The 20,961-nt window shown below is 43.4% G+C and overlaps 1 protein-coding gene across 1 annotated transcript in view; it reads left to right on the top strand.

Annotated features, from left to right (window-relative positions):
* Window positions 1-20,961, top strand: part of BBOF1 (basal body orientation factor 1) — a 36,151-nt gene that overhangs the window by 5,004 nt on the left and 10,186 nt on the right. The window contains exons 3-6 of the mRNA XM_049770283.1: window positions 4,643-4,708; window positions 10,566-10,709; window positions 16,281-16,361; window positions 19,782-19,852. Coding sequence (XP_049626240.1) covers window positions 4,643-4,708; window positions 10,566-10,709; window positions 16,281-16,361; window positions 19,782-19,852 — 362 coding nt within the window. The remainder of the gene's footprint in view (window positions 1-4,642; window positions 4,709-10,565; window positions 10,710-16,280; window positions 16,362-19,781; window positions 19,853-20,961) is intronic.

A 20,961-nucleotide genomic window follows, 5' to 3' on the forward strand; every position in this document is an offset into this window, starting at 1 on the left:
CCTTTATGATTATATTGCGGTCTCGTTAGATATTTCTAGAATTTTAATTCCTTAAATTGCATCAGATAGTTAACTCATTTCAGTTGATTTTTAACTCTCCTTGAAACAAGATTCCATTTTAGAATGGCTTTACTGCCAAAAGTGGCTTTATTTCCAGCTCTTGTCCCATGTTTTTATCTAAAACAAATGTTAAAGATTATAAGGGAGAACTGTTTTTATTATAAGAGAGAGTCCAGAGGTTAAGGCCTTGCAAGCAGTGAACCCTGGTTTGATTTCCTGTACCACATATGGTACTCCAAGAACCATAAGGAATAATCCTTGAGAATGGAGCCAGAAGTAAGCCCTGACTTGCTCAACAGTCATGTAGTTAGTGGATGTTAAATAAGTAACTCCAAATTCTTTTTCCCATGGTCACCCAAGGAAAGTTTTGCCAAATGGAAAATGGTATGCTTCTTTCCCAAGAATGTTACTCTTCATACATTATGCATGTAGTCCCAAGATATACATACATTATTCTTATTATCACATATTATATCTATCTTTTGCAGCTTGCCTTTTCTCAATATTGTACTTTTGTAATACAGTCACAAAAATTACAATAAAATTAATCTGTACAGTAAAAATTAAACTCCTGGCTCGGGGGACTATATGGGACACTGGGAATCGAATCACTGTTCATCCTGGGTCAGCCACATGCATGGCAAACATCCTACTGCTAAGCTATCGTTTCAGCCCCCCACTTCAGATTTTATTTCTTCATAAACATGATGTCTGATAATGCCCATGCTGAGATGTTCTCTATTGTTATGCATTTAGCTAAATGTTCTATACTGTGGGAAATGTAGTTTCAATCTCAGAAGGGTTTAAATGGAATTCTATAGGGGTATTCTAGTTTATGCCATCATAAGTGATATTAGAGTACTGTTGCCTGCTTTTTGTTTTGTTTTGGGGCCAAAACTGGCAGTGTTCAGGGCTGACTTTTGGCTCTGTACTATGAGATCACTCCTGGTTGGCTTAGAGGAACATAGGGTGCCAGAGATCTAGTCTGTGTGCACAGTAAGCACCTGACCTCACTCTACTATCACTCCAGCCCTGTTGCTTGGTTTTTGGTTAAAATTTAATATCTTATTATTTGTTTAATTTTATGGGGTAAGAGCATTTTTGAGGGGTTTTTGGGCCACACCCAGTGACACTCAGGAATTACTCCTGGCTATGCGCTCAGAAATTGCTCCTGGCTTGGGGACCATATGGGATGCCAGGGATCGAACCACTGTTTGTCCTGGGTCAGCCTCATGTAAGGCAAACACCCTACCACTGCGTTATTGCTCCAGTCCTAAAAGCATTATTTTGAATTGTATATTTTTTTTTATTATTTAAGCATATTTTTTGGTGGGGTATCTCTCACCAAGAGGGAGGAGGTTTGACTACTAGGTCAGTACTGAAAGAAGGTCACTGGCCATGCTTAAAGGATTATATGGAGCCAGGCACCAGACTCAGAGCAGAAAATAGATCAATAGACTGAACATATATCTTATATGCAGCAAGCTGGGTTCGTATGTATAAGTCATGCATCTCTCTCTCTCTCTCTCTCTCTCTCTCTCTCTCTCTCTCTCTCTCTCTCTCTCTCACTCACTCACTCATATGTTTGGACCAGGTTTTACTCCTGATTGTGTGCTCAGAAATCACTCCTGGCAGGCTTGGGGGACACTATGAGATGCTGGGGATAAAACCTGGATCAGCTGTGTGTAAGGCAAAGCTCCTCCATTCTGTGCTGTTGCTCCAACCTGGTCATGCATCTCAAATCTTATTTTTTGTTTGTTTGTTTTTGGATCACACCCGGCAGCACTCAGGAGTTATTCCTGGCTCTATGCTCAAGAATTGCTCCTGGCAGGCTCAGGGGACCATATGGGATACCGGGATCTGAACCACCGACCTTCTGCATGCAAGGCAAACACCTTACCTCCATGGTCTCTCTCTGGCACCCTCAAATCTTACTTATCTACTTATATATTTTGGGTTCTTTTTGGACATATACAATAGGGTCATTAAGTCATTTCCTGGAAGTTTACTAGTTGAGCATTCTTAGAATTTGTTTTAAAATAAGGGGACAAAGCGATAGCACAGAGAGAGGGCATTTGCCTTGCCTTGCACACAGCCCACCCGGGACAGACATGGGCTCAATTCCTGGCATCCCATTCACGAGCCTGCCAGGAGTGATTTCTGGATGCAGAGCTAGGTATGCACAGTGTGCACACCACTGGGTGTAGCCCAAAAACAAACAAATTGTTTTAAAATAAATTTATGATTTGTCAGTAAATGTTTAATTTATATATATATACATATATATATATATAGTTTTATGTCTATATACCCCTGAATTACATAAAAATGTTCGTGGAAAGGAGTTGTGAGTAGAAAAAAATATAAAGAAGCCCTCATCTGGGGCCAGCGAGGTGGCGCTAGAGGTAAGGTGTCTGCCTTGCAAATGCTAGCCAAGGAAGGACCCCGGGCGTCCCATATGGTCTCCCCAAGCCAGGGGCAATTTCTGAGTGCTTAGCCAGAAGTAACCCCTGAGCATCAAACGGGTGTGCCCCCCCCCCAAAAAAAAAAGAAGTCCTCATCTATATTCCAATCTGTCGTTTAGTGAAAAGGATATATTTTATTCTGCAAGTATCGCAGAATATATTCTCTAAAACTAGATGTATTCTCTGCAACATTAAGGCAGTTAGAGCTTACTGGGATCACTATTGTCTAGATTAGAGAGTTAGTTAGGTAATACAGAGTTATGGTGCTTGCCTAGCCTATGGCTGGGCATGTCCCCTGAGCACAGAGCCAGGAGTGGCTCCTGAGAACTTCAGATTTGGCCCTCTCAATAAATGTTATTAAGAGATGATTGACTTGTGCATACAGCATAATATTATGCAGTCCCCTCAAAAATAAAGTAATATATTTTCTCCTTTTATTTAGACACCATGCTTACAAGGTTGTTCATGATTGGGGTTCAGACCCTTCATTGTGCACATTCCCCACCACTAATTTCCCATTTTCCTCCTTCTCTCTTTCCCTCCCTCCCTCCCTCCCTCCCTCCCTCCCTCCCTCCCTCCCTCCCTCCCTCTGTCCTCTCTCTCTCTCTCTTTCTCTCTCTCACTCACTCTCTCTCCTCTCTCTTCCTTTTCCCCTTTAGTGGTTTGCACTATTGTTAATGAAGATGTGCCATGTCTATCACTTTTTTGTTTGTTTGTTTGTTTGTTTGTTTTTGGGCCACACCTGATGACACTCAGGGGTTACTCCTAGCTATGCGCTCAGAAGTTGCTCCTGGCTTGGGGGACCATATGGGATGCCGGGGGATCAAACCGTGGTCCGTCCAAGGCTAGCGCAGGCAAGGCAGACACCTTACCTCTAGCGCCACCGCCCTGCCCCGATGCCTATCACTTTATCTCTGTTTTTGTCCAGCATGATCAGTTCCAACTACCATTGTCATAGTGATAACTTCTCTATCCCAACTTCACTACTACATTACTTGTGGGGAGCTTCCTACAATAAACTGGTCCTTCCAGCACTCATCTGTATTGCCTCATATTATCACTATATTAACTTTATTTGTTTTGGCCTTGCTCAGGGGTTACTCCTGCTCTGCCCTCAGAAACCACTCCTGGCAGGCACAGGGGACCATATGGGATGCCAGGATTAGAACCACTGCATGCAAGGCAAATACCCTACCACTGTACTATTTCTCAGGCCCCATATACTAACTTTCCTTAAGAGGGATATTTTGTTAGAAGCTGGGTTATATGAATGAAACTTAAGAACTAGTCAGTCACCGAAGTACTGTCTGATGCATTCTTTTTTTTTTGGGGGGGGGGGCCCACACCTGGTGATGCTCTGGCTATGCGCTCAGAAATCAGTCCTGGCTTGGGGGACCATATGGGATGCCGGGGGATTGGACCACAGTCCGTCCTAGGCTAGCGTGCCTAAGGCAGATGCCTTACGCCCTGTACCACCGCTCCAGCCTCATGTCTGATGAATTCTTGAAGTACATAAATAATAGTCAAGCACAGAAATTGGGACGTGAGATAGTTGAAGTGCATGCAAGGTTTATACTTTGCATGCTGGAGGTCCAGGCTTTCATCACTTGGCAACATTCCTCCCAAGCTCTGCCAAGAGTAATCTCTAATACCAATAGGTATGGTCCCAAAACCAAAGGAAATTCTTTAGAAACAAAACAGAACAATGGTTACCAGGGACAGAGATGAGGAGGAGTGGGGAAGGTAGGAGAAACTCAAGTTTTGGGAGTGCAAAATTTTAGTTCTGTTTTTGTGGAACACCTGCAATGCTTGGAGCTACTCCAGGATCAGTGCTCTGAGGTCACTTCAGGTCCAATTCAGGGGACCATGTTGTCCTGGGGATTAAAGCTGGGGTTTCTGAATGCAAAGAAAGTGCTCTAGCTCTTTGAAATCTCTCCAGTCTCTAGAGTTTCAGTGTTTGTTTGGCGAGGGGTCATACCTAGTGGTTCTTAGGATTTACTCCTTGCTTTATGCTCAGGGATTATGCCCGGTGGGGTTTGGGAACCATATATTGTACCAGAGATTAAATCCAGGTTAGCCGTGTGTAAATTTACTTCCTGTATTTTCATTTCCTACAGATCGAAAAGTTGAAACAGCAGTTAAATGAAACCAAGGAAAAAGCACAAGAGGAAAAGGACAAATTGGTGAGTTATATACAGTAAGCCTTACTGTGCGGTCAGTTTTCTGACAAGCTCATACACAATGAGAGTATATGAATAGGGCCTCTCAGAAACTCCCTGATTTAAAATCTGACATATGATTGAACTGAAGCTCAAAAGTTAAAAAAAAAAAAAATTGATAGTGCAGCAGTGGGGCTTTTGCCTTGCATGCGACTAACCCAGGATAAACCTGGGTTCCATCCCCCGGCGTCCCATATGGTCCTCCAAGTCTGCAAGGAGCTATTTTTGAGTGAATAGCCAGGAGTAACCCCTGAGCACCACTGGGTGTGGCCCCCAAAACAAAAAATAAAGTAACAAAAAATAGATTATTGTAGAAAAATTAGAAACAAATTTGATAGTATTGGTACTTACTTACTAATCTGGAGTTTTTGATCTTCATGGAATTTTTCAGTAAACGTCTAGAAAAAATATTTTTAAAAAATATTTTGTGGGGGCCGGGTGGTGGCGCTAAAGGTAAGGTGCCTGCCTTGCCTGCGCTAGCCTTGGACGGACCGCGGTTCGATCCCCCGGTGTCCCATATGGTCCCCCAAGCCAGGAGCAACTTCTGAGCACATAGCCAGGAGTAACCCCTGAGCGTTACTGGGTGTGGCCCAAAAACCAAAAAAAAAAAAAATTTTGCTTGTTTTTTATTTGGGGACCACACCCATTGATGCTCAGAAATTGCTCCTGGCTTGAGGGAACCATATGGGACGCCAGGGGATCAAACCGTGGTCCGTCCTAGGGTAGCACTTGCAAGGCAGAGGCCATACCTCTAGCACAACTGCTCTGGCTCCTGGGAGGGGGATTTCTTTGGGGGGGATTTTTTTTTGTTTTTCTTGGGAGGGTCACACCCAGCAGCGTTCAGGGGTTACTCCTGGCTCTATGCTCAGAAATTGCTCCTAGCAGATTTGGGGGACCATATGGTATGCTGGGTTGGTCGTGTGTTGGCCGAGTGCAAGGCCAACTCCTTACCATCGCTGTGCTATTGTGCTGGCCCTCATATTAATACTTTCAAATGCAGTAACACAGGGCTTTTGTTTTATCTCCTTTGCCTTTCACCCAAAATCCTGATGCTTAAGGTATTATGTGGCAGTCTCTCAACCCACCCTTCACACTGCATACTAATAGTTACACTACCATCAACGTAGACTAGTGAAAATAGTGCAGATTTCCAAGTCACTTACCCATCCTCTTAGGATAGATACCAATAGGGATAAAATTAGAATTCCTTTTTATGATTATGCCACCACTCAACAACATATTTTTCCTTAGAGGTAATTTTATTCATTTGATTATATTTATTTGATTTTGGGATCACATCCAAAAGATATAGCTCATCTCTCAGGCCCAGGAGGTTTTTTTTTGTTATTGTTTGTTTGTTTGTTTCTTTGTTTTTTATTTTTTGGGCCACACCGGTGAAGCTCAGGGGTTATTCCTGGCTCTGTGCTCAGAAATCACTCCTGGCCAGCTTAGAAAACCATATGGGATGCCAGGATTTGAACCACCATTTGTCCTGGGTTGGCTGCATGCAAGGCTAACACCCTACCACTGTGCTATCGCTCTGGCCCAGGCCCAGGAGGTTTTTTTAGAAGAGAGTATGTGTCTTTCTTACCAACAATGCTCAGATCTTACTCCTGGCTCTCACTTAGGGATTATTCTTGGCAGGAAGTGAGAGACTATGGGATACCAGTGATTAGACCTGGGTTTACTGCTTGTAGAAGTAGCTTACCTGACATAAAATCTCTATTATAATACTCTAATACAATTAATTGATTGATTTGGGAGTCCCTCAGGGCAGTATTTGGTGCTACTCCCAGCAGTGGTGCTAAGGAGACCAAGGACTGAGCCCATAACTACTGCATGCAAAAGCATACATTCCAAGCTAGATTTCATTTTAATTTAATTTAAAATTTTGATTTTACTATTTATTTATTTTGTATTTAATTCCCCCAAGCATGTAATAGCTCTGACCACCAACTCAGGTATCAAGCTAGGACGAATGCAAGAGCCTTACTGACAGAAGAGCAGCACCACCAATAAGGTGACTCTTTGCCCATTGCCAGGGATCAAACTAGATTTGAATCAGCATGCTAGGTTAGAAATGGTAGTTCACGGAGCCCGAGCAATAGTACAGCAGGGAGGGTGGTTTGCCTTGCATACAGCCAACCCGAGTTCAATCCCTGGCATCTCATGTAAGTTAGCTGAGACTTCCAGGAATGATTCCTGAGCACAGAACCTGGAGTAGTCCATGAGCACCACCAGGTATGCACCCCCCCAAAAAAAAATAAAATAAATGGCATTGTAGTCTATTTAAATTTGCATTTCTCTTATGATGAGGTAAATTGAACATTTTTTTCATGCGTGAGGGCCTTTTCACTTTTTTGGCTAGTTCATGTCATTTTTTTTATATGGTGTGATTAGCCCTTTATTCCCTCTCCTCCACTTTTCCTCTTTCTCCTTCCTTGTCTTTTTCCTCTCCTCCTCTTTTTTTTTTTTTTTTTTTTTGTGGTTTTTGGGTCACACCCGGCAGTGCTCAGGGGTTACTCCTGGCTCCATGCTCAGAAATTGCTCCTGGCAGGCACGGGGGACCATATGGGACACCGGGATTCGAACCGATGACCTTCTGCATGAAAGGCAAATGCCTTACCTCCATGCTATCTCTCCGGCCCCCTCTCCTCCTCTTTTCTTCTACTTCCCCAGTCCTCTTCTTCCTGTGCCTATTGTCAATAGGGTGAGTGACTGGGAAGTCCTTCCTGGTAAAAGCTGGCACAGACTACTTCTACAAGGCAGAGACACTAAAGTGCTCCCAGCCTGTGAAGACCTCAGCCAGGTGCACCTGAGACCCACTGGACTTACATGGTGGGTGAACTGGTCCCCCCCCACACACACACCAAGGGGTCAGAGACAAGCTTCTCAGGCTGAGGTAAAGTTAGCCCTGAGAAGAAAAGAAATAAATTCCAATTCTTACTTTAGGCTTAGAGTTTCTCTGTAAAAAGGAAAGAGAGAAGCCAGAGTAATAGTGCAGGGGTCTGAGAGATAGCATGGAGGTAGGGCATTTGCCTTGTGGTTTGAATTCCGGCATCCCATATGATCCCCCATGTCTGCCAACGGCAATTTCTGAGTGCAGAGCCAGGAGTAACCCCTGAACATTGCTGGGTGTGACCCAAAACCCCCCCAAAACCCCAAAAAACCAGAGTAATAGTACAGCAGGTAGGGGGTCTTGCCTTGCATGCAGCTGACCTGTGTTAGATCCCCAATATCCATATGGTCCCTTGAGCATTGCCAGGAACACAGAGCTAGGAGTAAGCTCTGAGCATTGCTAGGTGTATCCCCAAAATAAAACAAAAGAACAAACAAAAGTAAAAAGAGAAAACAGACTGGAGCAATAGCACAGAGGTAGGGCATTTGCCTTGCACTCAGCTGATCTGGGACAGACCTGGGTTGGATCCCTACATTCCTTATGGTCTACTGAATCTGCCAGGAGCAATTTCTGAGTACAGAGCCAGGAACAAAATAAAACAAAATGAGAGAGAGAGAGAGAGAGAGGGAGGGAGGGAGAGAGAGAGAGAGAGGGAGAGGGAGAGGGAGAGGGAGAGGGAGGGAGAGAGAGAGGGAGGGAGAGAGAGAGGGAGAGGGAGGGAGGGAGAGAGAGGGAGGGAGGGAGAGAGAGAGAGGGAGGGAGGGAGAGAGAGAGGGAGGGAGGGAGAGAGAGAGGGAGGGAGGGAGAGAGAGAAGGAGGGAGGGAGGGAGAGGGGGAGGGAGGGAGGGAGAGGGGGAGGGAGGGAGGGAGAGGGGGAAGAGAGAGGGAGGGAGAGAGAGAGAGGGAGGGAGGGAGAGAGGGGGAGGGAGGGAGAGGGGGAGGGAGGGAGGGAGAGGGGGAGAGAGGGAAAGGGAGGGAGGGGGAGGGAGGGGAGGGAGGGAGGGGGAGGGAGGGAGAGAGGGGGAGAGAGGGAGAGGAGGGGGAGGGGGAGGGAGGGGGAGGGGGAGGGAGGGGGAGAGGGAGGGATGGAGGGGGAGGGGGAGGGAGGGAGGGGGAGGGGGAGGGAGGGAGGGAGGGGGAGGGAGGGAGAGAGGGGGAGGGAGGGAGGGAGGGAGAGGAAGGGGGAGAGGGGGAGGGAAGGGGAGAGAGAGGGAGGGGGAGGGAGGGAGGGGGAGGGGGAGGGAGGGAGGGGAGAGAGGGAGGGGAGAGAGGAGAGAGAGAGAAGAGAGAGAGGGGGAGGGGGAGAGGGGGAGAGGGAGAGGGAGAGGGGGAGGGGAGGGGGAGAGGGAGAGAGGGAGAGGGAGAGGGGGAGAGGGGGAGGGGGAGGGAGAGAGGGGGAGGGGGAGGGAGAGAGGGGGAGGGGAGGGAGAGGGAGAGAGAGAGGGAGAGAGAGAGGGGGGGAGAGAGAGAGAGGGAAGAGAGAGAGAGATGCAGTGTGCTGTGTGATCTCACAACTTGGGGATTTATTCTACACTTCGGACTTACTCCTGCTTCTACACTCAAGGATTACTCCTAGAGGACTCTGGGAATCATAAGGGATGGCAGGATTAAATCAGGTCATCCAGTGCAAGGCAAAGCAGCCTACCTGTGATACTCTAGTACAAAATATCTGTATTTTCTATAACGATAAACTCATTCCGATTTCTCCCTCAAAACTCAAGACAGTTGTTTAGTTTTGTTTTTAAAAATAAATTTCATGGCACATATGATGCCTGGGTATATGGTACTTGAGCACATGTGGCCCACATCTCCCTTCTTCAGATGCGGACTTTCCTTTTTATTCTGCGCTATATACCAGGGCTCTCTGCCTTGGGAGAACCCAAAGTCATATTCTCTCTTGAGCATGTTACTTGTTACTCTCCCTCTTTTTTTCTTTTTATTTTTATTTTCTCCCTCCTCTTTCTCAGTACCTCCAAATAAAATTTGCTTTTACTTAAAAGAAAATGTAGGGATAAAAATAAATACATAAAAATAATTAAAAAAATTTTTTTTTGTTTTTGTTTTTGGCCACACCCAGTGACTCTCATGGGTTACTCCTGGCTATGTGCTCAGAAATCACTCCTGGCTTGGGGGACCATACAGGGCACCGGTGAATCAAAGTGTTACCCGTTCTAGGCTAGCACCGGCAAGGCAGACGCCTTACTGCTCCACGCTACCGCTCTGGCCCAAAAAAATTAAAAAAAAAAAAAAAAAAAACACCAAGAAAAATATGTAGGGGGCCAAGTGATAGTATAGTGGGTAAGGGTGTTTGCTTTGCATATGACCGACCTGGATTTGATCCCCAACAACCCATATGATTCCCCGAGCCTGCCAGGAGCTATTTCTGGGTGCAGAACCAGGAGTAACCCCTCAGCACCTCTGGGTGTGGCCCAAAAGCCAAAAAAAATTAAATTTTACAAAAATATAAAGGAAATATTGCTGCAAATATCATAGACTGTTGGATGACTGCTCAGTATTCATACTCCACCCTCGTGTGTGATCTGGTGATGGGATTATTGGATTATTCCTTACTTGGTATTCCTCTTTCACCCAAGAATGTGGCCTGGTTCTTGTCAATAAAAGCAGGGTCTGAGGAAAGCAGGCGCTCATTCTTCACTCTTCCTCTTCTAAGCTGCTTTCCTTCTTGGAGCAGAAGGCTTAAGTAGTGGAAATCCTTGAATGAGTGCTGTGTTTCCTGAACCTGTTCTTGTACCTCTTCAATGTGTTTATGTCCTGCATCAACATTTGCTTCCAGACCTGCCTCTTACCAGATACTCCTTTTGGAGCTCTGCTTATAAAGACAAATTAAAAGTCTTAAAATAGAATATGACTCTGTGAGATTTTTCATTTTCTTAACCTATTGTCCTGTCTTTATGCATACAGGAACAAATGTATATTTTGCAAATAAATGAGCTGGAAACACAATTCAATCAAAAAGCCAATGAAATTGGCATGATTCAGACAGAACTGAAAACAATAAAACAATTCCAGAGGAGAAAAATCCAAGTGGAGAAAGAATTAGATGATGTAAGTTTTTATTTTATTTTATTTTATTTAAGGGAAATTAGAATCAACTACTTATGATTGCATAAACTTTCATAGCCATTCACTCCGAATAATAAGGATAGATGCCAAAGGTCTTAAGGGTTTAACTTTTCGTTTCCCAATCATTGGTTTATTTATGTACTCAAATCTTAGCTGATATACTCTTCTCATGTTTATTGGTGATGAAACCTTTAGTGTGACTGCAATAAAAACAAACTACAATTCTTGGAAAATGTTAGGGGAAAAGTGGAAAACTCCTATATTTTTAGAACAAATTTATTATTGTTGTTATTATTATTATTATTTCTTTTATGGTATACCTGATTGTGTACACAGGGATACCTGTCAATTGTGCTCAGGGGTCACTCCTGGCACACACTGTGTGGTGAATGTTAATTTTAGGAAACATAGAGGGAATATAACGATGGAGTGAGGAAAACTGAGTGCTTTCAGAAATTTGTCTCTGACCTGGCTATGATCTTTTCCTTACTTTACATTTCCTAAGCAGAGAATATAATTTTATTATATTAATAATAATGATGTAGATGTGACAGATGTATGCTGAAATCAACTTTGAGATTTTGGTTCGAGTAATTAACCTCTCTACTTTGGTTTTCTCAACTCTAAAATGGAGAGAATACAAATTACTGTCTCATAATGTTGTAGTAAGAATGAACTGAGTTCAATATATGTAAAGTCTTAGATTATGTCATATAGAATTCTATTTTGTTCTCCAACATAAAATGTATTGCTGTGTTGCTCTTCAAAAAAAAATGATTCTGATCTGTAGCATTTAATGATTTCTTTAGTATAAAACTTGGATCGTGCCTAGTTTCAACCTGCTAACCATTTAACAATCTGCTAGGAAATTTCCTGGAATTAGTAGGCTGTAATACACAAATGAATCTACACAAATACTGCTATTATTGTTACCAACACCACCACCAACAACAACACTAATACCAGCACACCACCACCACATCACCACCCATCACCCCCTTCAACCCCCATCCTCACCACCGCCATCCCCAGCACCCCCAGCACCCCCACCCCCACCAGCACCCCCACATCATCACCATCACCTCACCCCCAAAACCACCACTACCACCACCAGCACCCCCACAACCCCACCACCATCAACATCCTCACCACCAGAACCCCCACAGACACCATCACCCCACCCCCAAAACCACCACTTCCACCACCAGCACCCCCACAACCCCACCACCATCAACAACAACCACCACTACTATTGTAGTAGTGGTATAAGCAACTGAATAGTTTAGCTGACTGCTAGATTTAGAAGGTATTTTAGTCACAGGAGTAAAGGAGATAAGATATAATGGTCAAGACCATGGATTTCATGCACAGGCCTTATATAGGTCTTGATAGTCTTCACTTTTCTGGATCTGAGATTCCTTGTTTGAAAAAAGTAATTAAAATAATAATGGTTAATAATAATAATAATAATAATAATAATAAATCAACTACTTTCTGGGATTGGAAAGATAGTTCAGTAGGTAGAGCACTTGCCTTGTATTGCAATGACCTGGTATGACCTATATGATCTACAGAGCCTCCCAGAAGTAAAACCTGACTGCAAAACCAGGAGTAAACCCTGAGCACCACCTGTGTGGTCCCCGGGTTCAATCCCCAGCATCTCATATGGTCCTCTGAGCCCACCAAGAATGATGCCTAAGTGCAGAGTAGGAGTAAATCCTGAGCGTTGCTGGGTGTGGCAAATAACAACAACAAATTAATTGTCTTCTTTTAGAAATGTGGTGTGGATTTTTGTTTGTTTTTTGGGGGGTTACAACTTACAGTTTCCTTATGCCTTTCACCTGGCTCTGTACTCAGTGAACATATACATTGCTGGGGATGAAACTAGACTTAGTCATATGCAAGGCAAGTGCCTAACCCTTTACTATATTTTCTTTTCCTTGTTTCCTGAGCATTTTGTGAATCTTTTTTCACTTAACCCATCTTGATATTATATTTTTCATTTGTTTTATCTTTCATACTGTTATATATTTTTGGATACATGAACAATTGTTCCTTGTAAAAGATACAAAATCTACAAAGATATTGATGCTCAATAAAATTTTATTAAATGCGAAGTGGATCTTTTTTATAAAAAAATATCATTGAAGGGGCTAGCTCAAGAGGCTGAGAACATGTTTTGCATGTAGCCTGGTTAGATCTCTGTCACCACATGGTCCCTCAAGCTACACTGGGCCAGGAATAGTAGTTTTGAACACTGCCATATATGGTCCCAGAACAGCAGCAACAACAAAAAGAAATTGAAGAAGTACCAAGGTTTCTAATTAGAGGTGAGGAATTCTTTCATAAAACATATGCTATAAAATTTTGTGAATTATACCTGAATCAAGCTGAATATTCTCCTAAGAAAAATCATGAAAATGGAAGCAACATAAGCTCCTTAACCATTTAAAAACTCTCAAAATAGCCTTCTTCAGTATAGTATACAGTACATTTTGAATCAAGAGATTAGAACAGATTGGAATACAGGCCACCTTGATGTGGTATTCCTTAATGGTAATGTTGCCACCTAGTGGTGAAATATATTTCAGAGAGCTGTGGGAAGGCCAAGATGGTTGTTTTGGTTTTGGTTTGGTTTTGCTTACTCCCAATGATGCTAATGGGTTATTTTTGGCTCTGTACTGAAGAATCACTCCTGGTGAGATAGGGGGACCATATGGGACGCTGGGAATCGAACCTGGGCCAACCATATCTTACACCAAGGTTCCTATCCACTGACCTCTCCGGTTCCCAAAAGATACTTTAAGAAAAAAGAAGGGAGGAAACCGGCCCAGCTCCTTTACTAAACTCTAAAAGAAATAATGGCCGCTGATTTTTCCCAGGTAATCTGTTATGGGCTGAAAACTCGGGGACCTTCTCAGAATGGGTAAAGGCAGATTCCCTTTTCTTCATGATACCCCACCGCCACACCCGACAGTCTTGGCCTAGCTTCACAATAACCTATCAAGCTATCAACTTTTGTTCCAGATCTATTGAGCCTGGGCTGATAACTTCATAGAATGTCAGCTTAGTAGAATCATGGATAAACCTGATAGGAAAGTTCCATAGAAGACCACTAAGCCCAGTAAGAAGGTTCAACAATAGCTCAGTAAATCCTCAGACAATAACTTTATTAACATCATTGAGAGATGTTACTGTTGTTTCAAATTGACCCTCATAGATCTAAGTGTTTTTTTATTTTATTTTTGGGCCATCACCTGGTGATGCTCGGGGTGGGGGGTTGGGGTTACTCCTGGCTCTGTGCTCATAAATCTCTCCTGGCTTGGAGAACCATATTGGAGGCCAGGGGATGGAACCATTGTCCATCCTAGGTCAGCTGCGTGCAAGGCAAACACCCTACAGCTGTGCCACTGCTCCAGCCTCATGATCTAAGTTTTGATAATTCTGTTTACCTTTGTGTTGTAATGAAAAATTTGAAGCAAATTTGTTTGTGCCTGGAAGGAGAAAGACAAGCCCTCTACCCACTGTACTATTGCTTTGGCCCTGGAAAGATTAATTTTATCTACTAATTTCATCTACTAGTTTTATCTAATAAAACAAATACATATTTGTAGGCTGTAGTGCTTATACTTGTTGGTTTCCTTTTTCCCATTTCCAAATGCCATTCATTTATTTTTGTGTGGGATTAGGAATCATATCAGGGTCTTCTACATGTGAAATATCTGTTCTACCACTGACTACATCTCTGGATCCTCTCTGTCATTTTTTAAAAAAAACTTTATTTATTGATTAATTGATTGGTTGTTGGGCGACATCCAGCGATGCTCAGAGATTACTCCTGGATCTGCACTCAGAAATCGCCCCTGGCAGACTTGGGGACCATATGGGTGCTGGGAATTGAACCAGGTCCCTCCTGCGTCAGCCTCATGTAAGGCAAATGCCCTACCGCTCTGTTATTTCTCCGGCCCCTCTCTGACATTTCTTTTGGGGGGGTCACACCCGGCAGTGCTCAGGGGTTACTCCTGGCTCTATGCTCAGAAATCGCTCCTGGCAGGCTCGGGGGACCATATGGGGAGCCGGGATTTGAACCACCATCCTTCTGCATCTAAGGCAAACGCCTTACCGCTGTGCTATCTCTCCGGCTCCCGACATTTTTTTGTTTGTTTGTTTGTTTGTGGCTCATACCCGGCTATGCTCAGGGCTTATTTCGGACTCTACTTTTGGATCAACCATTTTTAGTACTTAGGGGATCTTACATGCTGCTGGGGATTGAACTTTAGTTGGCTGCATATGAGGCAAATGCCCTACCCTCTATTCTATAACTCTGGCTCCAAAGTTTTGTTGTTGTTCTGCTTGTTTGTTTGTTTGTTTGTTTGGGGGGCCTACCAGGCAGTGCTCAAGGTTATTCCTGATTCTGTGATCAGAGATCACTCCTGGAAGTGCTCAGGGGAACATATGTGGTATTGGGGATCAAACCCGAGTCAATTGTGTCTAGGCAAATGCCCTACTCTCTGTGTTATTGCTCAAATGGGAACTTTTATAAAAGGGCAGGCTATTAAACTATGAGATATGAATCATTGATAATCCTTTCTAGAAATTTCTCTCATAGAAAGAATTCCTTTATTATATAGGAATTATATAATCTAGTTCCTAATATCCTTTCCAACTTTAAGATTCTGTGAGCTTGTATAAAATGAGAATATCTGGGGCCCGGAGAGATAGCACAGCGGCGTTTACCTTGCAAGCAGCCGATCAGGACCAAAGGTGGTTGGTCGAATCCCGGTGTCCCATATGGTCCCCTGTGCCTGCCAGGAGCTATTTCTGAGCAGACAGCCAGGAGTAAACCCCTGAGCAATGCCAGGTGTGGCCCCAAAACAAAACAAAACAAAACAAAACAAAAAAAAAAAGAAAATATCTGGGGGCTGGAGAGATAGCATGGAGGGGTAAGGCGTTTGCCTTTCATGCAGAAGGACGGTGGTTCAAATCCTGGTGTCCCATATGGTCCCCCGTGCCTGCCAGGAGCAATTTCTGAGCATGGAGCCAGGAGTAACCCCTGAGCGCTGCCGGTGTGACCCAAAAAACAAACAAAAAAAAATGAGAATATCTGGAAAATATGATTATAGGAGCAACTTGTCTGAATGTTCTAGAACTCCTATTCACTAAAATTTTTTCAGAAACGGGCCAGAGTGGTGGCACAAGTGGTAGAGCATCTGCCTTGCACACGCTAACCTAACCTAGGATGGACTGCATTTCGATCCCCCGGCGTCCCATATGATCTCCCAAGTCAGGAGTGATTTCTGAATGCATAGCCAGGAGTAACCTCTGGCATCACCGGGTGTGGGCCAAAAATAAAAAAAAAATATTTTTCAGAAACAAATACTCATTTTATAAATGCATATAAGGTTATGGTAAATATGAGTCAAGGACATAGATTTTTCAGTGTTCAATATTAAGAGGTAAACAGAGATACTTCTTTATATGTTTTCTATATTGTGCCACAATCAACTCCATTTCCTATTAACCACTCTTCAATTGTTGTTCCTTTAATTTTAGCTGAAGGAGAATTTAAGGATCACAGAGCAAAAGCATCAGGAGACTCTGAGAAGATTGGAAGGCAGATTTTTTGAAGAAAAGGTTTGGCATTTTAAAGTTAATTAAGAAAGATTTTATTAAAACAAGTGCATTTGCATACATTAGGAGACATACAAACATCTTCTTGGTACTTTTAAAAGATTTTTATCAGGGCCAGAGCAATAGCACAGCAGGAGGCCTTTTCTTTTGCCTTGCATGTGGTGCATCCCATATGGTCCCCACCCCCAGCCTGCCAGGAGCGATTTCTGAGTGCAGGGCCAGGAGTAAACTCTGAAAGCCACCAGTGTGGCCTAAAAGCTCAAAGTGTTATTAAATCACAGCAGGGTAAAAATCTATAAACAGAATTTATTCTGTTCTGGATATTTATAAGTCTAGTCTGTTATTTCCTCTAGGGATTCCGGACTCAAGGGAGCTTATTTGTCTTAAGATTTCAGGACACGGGGCCGGAGAGATAGCATGGAGGTAAGGCGTTTGCCTTTCATGCAGAAGGTCATCGGTTCGAATCCCGGCGTCCCATATGGTCCCCCGAGCCTGCCAGGAGCGATTTCTGAGCATGAAGCCAGGAGTAACCCCTGAGCGCTGCTGGGTGTGACCCAAAAACCAAAAAAAAAAAAAAAAAAAAAAAAAAGATTTCAGGACACACACACACAAAAAAAAGAAAAAGAAAAAAAAAGATTTCAGGACACATCCATTGGCTTTTTCTATGAAACTAAAGCTTCAAGAAAGCTGTAACTGGAGTGGCCCATTCTGCTGTGCATTAAGATGCGCCCTTGATCAGGTTAAATTTAGGATGCTCATGATAGGGTAGGAGGGAGCTCAAATCTTCCTTGGTATATCACAAAATTCCATGTCTCTGTGTTTCTGAAGTTTACTTTCCACTTTGTGGGAGATCCAACTGGAGGGGATCCAACTGCAAGGTATCCCACTGGAGTTAGCCTTATGCAAGGCAAAGGCCTTAACTCTTCGCTATCTCTCCAACACTCCCACCTCCATGGTTTTGTATTTTGTATTTTTTATTCCTTACTCTGGCTTATTTTCATTTTTTAGTGCTTAAATGTTATTTCCTCAGAGATAGATTTCCTAAACTCCAAACTCTAATTACCTTCTGCTGAGAAATGGAAAAAGGATTAAGTCACTTTCCTTGAACAAAGCTGACCTTGGCACTGCATACAATTTCCCCACTTCCAGGAGTGATCCTGTGGGGGAGGGTCAAGAATAGCTCCTGGCTCCTGCCAAGTGTAACCAATCTCTCCTCTCAAATAAAATGCATTTACACACAGCCCTATCACTATCTATTCCATTATTTTACATATTTATCATTATGTTTGTTTTGGGGTTGTACCTGGCAATTCTGGTGGACTTAGGCTTAGTGTGATGCTTGGAAGTCACTTGTAGTACTGCTCATGTCCCAGAGTTTGTGGGACTGCTAGACCTGTCAGAGGCTGAGCAGGCAAGACTCTGACAAGATACTTCAACCTATTTTAAATAGAAATGCCAAGGGCCTTATAACAAACCCCTAGGCCACAGGAGGGAGAGAGAGGGAGAGAGAGAGCTGGGGTTGGGACCAGGGTATGGTCAGATTGAGGGCCAGGTAAAAGGAACAGGTATACAAAGTAAAGGATAAGCATAGTCCATAAAGATACAGCCGAAGGTCTCTTGAAATCAGGGCAAAAATAGCCAGGAGTAGAGACCCTTTGGTCAGATTGCTGCTTCAACTGCCTCTTCCACCCTGAACTCTCCACCCTGAACCTCACTTGTGGAAGGTGTTTTTAACTCCAACCAGCCAAATGATACTTGGAACTGGTCTTTCTTAAAGGGGCGACCCCTTTTATGGCTGGTGCTGGACCGCTTGCGGGGGTGGTGGTGGTGGTGGTAAACACAGTAATCTAGGACAAGACTCATGGGACCATGCTGTGGTGGGGATTTAATTTAGGAATCCAACCCTTCGAGCCATTTCCCATGGCCATTATTTTATATATTGCATTTACCACAGATTATTCATTTTATCTTTTATTTTTTCTACTTGTTAGGGATATTATATCATGTCAGTTTCCCTGCATGTGAGTCTCAGCTCTTTCATTTACTAGTTGTTGCCCTTAGTTTTCTCAGTCCTTGTTTTGGGGAATGATAATAGCATCTAATTCACAGGCTTGGGAGATGGAAATAATACATGTCAAGCTTTCTGTACTCCTAAGTGACCCCTGGTGGTGCTCATGGGACCGTATATGATACTGGAGATTTGAACAGTGATTGGCTACATGCAAAGCAAGCGCCTTACCTCCTGTACTATCTCCCTGAACCCTATTTTTGCTATTCTTATTATTTAAATCATATCCTGGAATATAGCTCCCATGAGAAAAATTATCTAATCTACTTTGTTCACTACAAATTTCTACAATCTAAATAGTTTGGTACACTACTATTCAGTAAGATTTTATCAAATAAATAAATGACTCTGACCATATTGTATTTAGCAAAATTTTCTTCAACTCCACTTTCTGTAATCCTTTATATGTACTTTTTTTTTTTTTTTTTTTTTTTTTGGTTTTTGGGCCACACCCGGCATTGCTCAGGGGGTTACTCCTGGCTGTCTGCTCAGAAATAGCTCCTGGCAGGCACGGGGGACCATATAGGACACCGGGATTCAAACCAACCACCTTTGGTCCTGGATCAGCTGCTTGCAAGGCAAACGCCGCTGTGCTATCTCTCTGGGCCCAATATATACATTATTTTTTAAATTTATTTTCCTTTCTTAGAGGGGGCTGCCCTAAGTTTCTGTGTTCACATTCTTCTCTTCGTTGGCTCCTCTACAAATACTTTTAAGTATTTCAGCTCATGGGAACAAAAATTATACTTTACTTAACCTTTTGATGTTTAAAAATTTTTGTTAATAATATAACTGCCTATTTCCTGGGCTGGAGGGTGTTTGTCTTGCATGCGGCCAACCCAGTTTTGATCCTGATATCCCTATGATCCCCCAAGCACCACCAGGAGTGATTCCTGAATACAGAGCCAGGAGTAACATCTGAGTACCACTGGGTGTGACCAAAAAACCCAATTTTTTTTAAATGCTTGTTTTGGGACTGGAGAGATAACACAGCACTTAAGGTGCTTGCCTTGCATGTAGTCAAGCTGATTTTTTTTTCTTTCTGAGCCACACCCAGTGGCATTCAGGGTTACTCCTGGCTATGCACTCAGAAATCACTCCTGGGGGACCATATGGAATGCCGGGGATCGAACCGTGTTCTGTCCTAGGTTAGCGCGTCCAAGGCAAACGCCCAACCACTTGTGCCGCCGCTCCAGCCGTGATCAACCAGATTTGATTTCTACCATCACTCTTGGTTCCCTGAGCCGTACCAGGGGTGATCCCTGGGCTCAGGACAGGAATAAGTACTGAGCACTGACAGGTACTACCCAACAAAGAAAAAAATTGAAACTAAAACACCTATTTTCTTTTTTTAGCGCCGACTAGAGCAAGAAGCTGAGAAGAAGTTAATAACACTTGCTGAGAGAGCCCACCAGGAAGCTATTGTGTAAGACAGCCAGCTGCCTCTTGGCTGGTCTTTCTTTTTCTCTTTTGTGTTCTGTTATCTTCATACTTTCTGACTTCTCTGACTGTTTCTTTTTATTCTTTTGTATCTCTGTCCCTTTTGCCTCAACTTTTTCTGAAGCAGCAAGATGTGGAGGAAAAGTTGTGGGCTCTGAAGTAGGTTTTGGTTTAGGAGAATTTATTTTTGGGGGAGACCCACACCCAAAAATGCTCAGGGCTTACTCCTGGCTTTGCATTCAGGGATCCTTCCTGGTAGTACTTGGCGATCAAACCCAGGTTGGCCACGTGCAAGGCAGGCGCTGTACTGTCACTCCAGTCTCTTAGGTTTTGGTTTTTCACTACATATTCTGACTATTGGAAGATTTCTTCAGTATTCTGTTTTGTTTTGTTTGGGGCCATACCTGGTGGCGCTCAGGGATTATTCCTAGCTCTGCTCTCAGAAATCACTCCTAGCAGGCTTGGGGGACCAGATGGGAGGCTAGAGATCGAACCTGGATCTATCCCATGTCGGCAGCATGCAAAGGCGGACACCCTACCACTGTGTTCTCTCTTCAGCCCCTTCTTCAGTCTTTTGGGGAGAGTGGAGGTTGAGCATTTCTAGAGGCTATTCCTAATTCTGTGTTCGTGGATTTTTTTCTAGGAGTGGGAACCATACAGGAATGAAGCCAGCCTTGGCCACATGCAAAGCAAGCCCCTTAACCCCTATCTCTGCTGTCATTAAATTATTTTTTTTGGGGGGGGTCACACCAGCATTGCTCAGGGACTACTCCTGGTTATCTGCTCAGAAATAGCTCCTAGCAGGCACGGGGGACCATAAGGGACGCAGGGATTCGAACTAACCACTGCTTGCACGGCAAATGCCGCTATGCTATCTCTCCGGCCCCTGTCCTTAAATTATTTGAAATTAAATTTATTCATCTCAAAATGAAATTAATAGTAGCAACATTGCCAGGATGTCATGATGGAGGGTAGTGAAAATTAACTCTTCATTATCTTGTGTTAAGTAAACTTCAAATTTTGATGACTTGTTTCTTGCTCTTCTACAGTGATTCAGGAAGCTGGATTTGTTCTATCTTTGAACTTGGTCACATG

Source organism: Suncus etruscus, chromosome 3 (assembly GCF_024139225.1).
Source record: "Suncus etruscus isolate mSunEtr1 chromosome 3, mSunEtr1.pri.cur, whole genome shotgun sequence".
Classification (NCBI taxonomy): Eukaryota; Metazoa; Chordata; class Mammalia; order Eulipotyphla; family Soricidae; genus Suncus; species Suncus etruscus.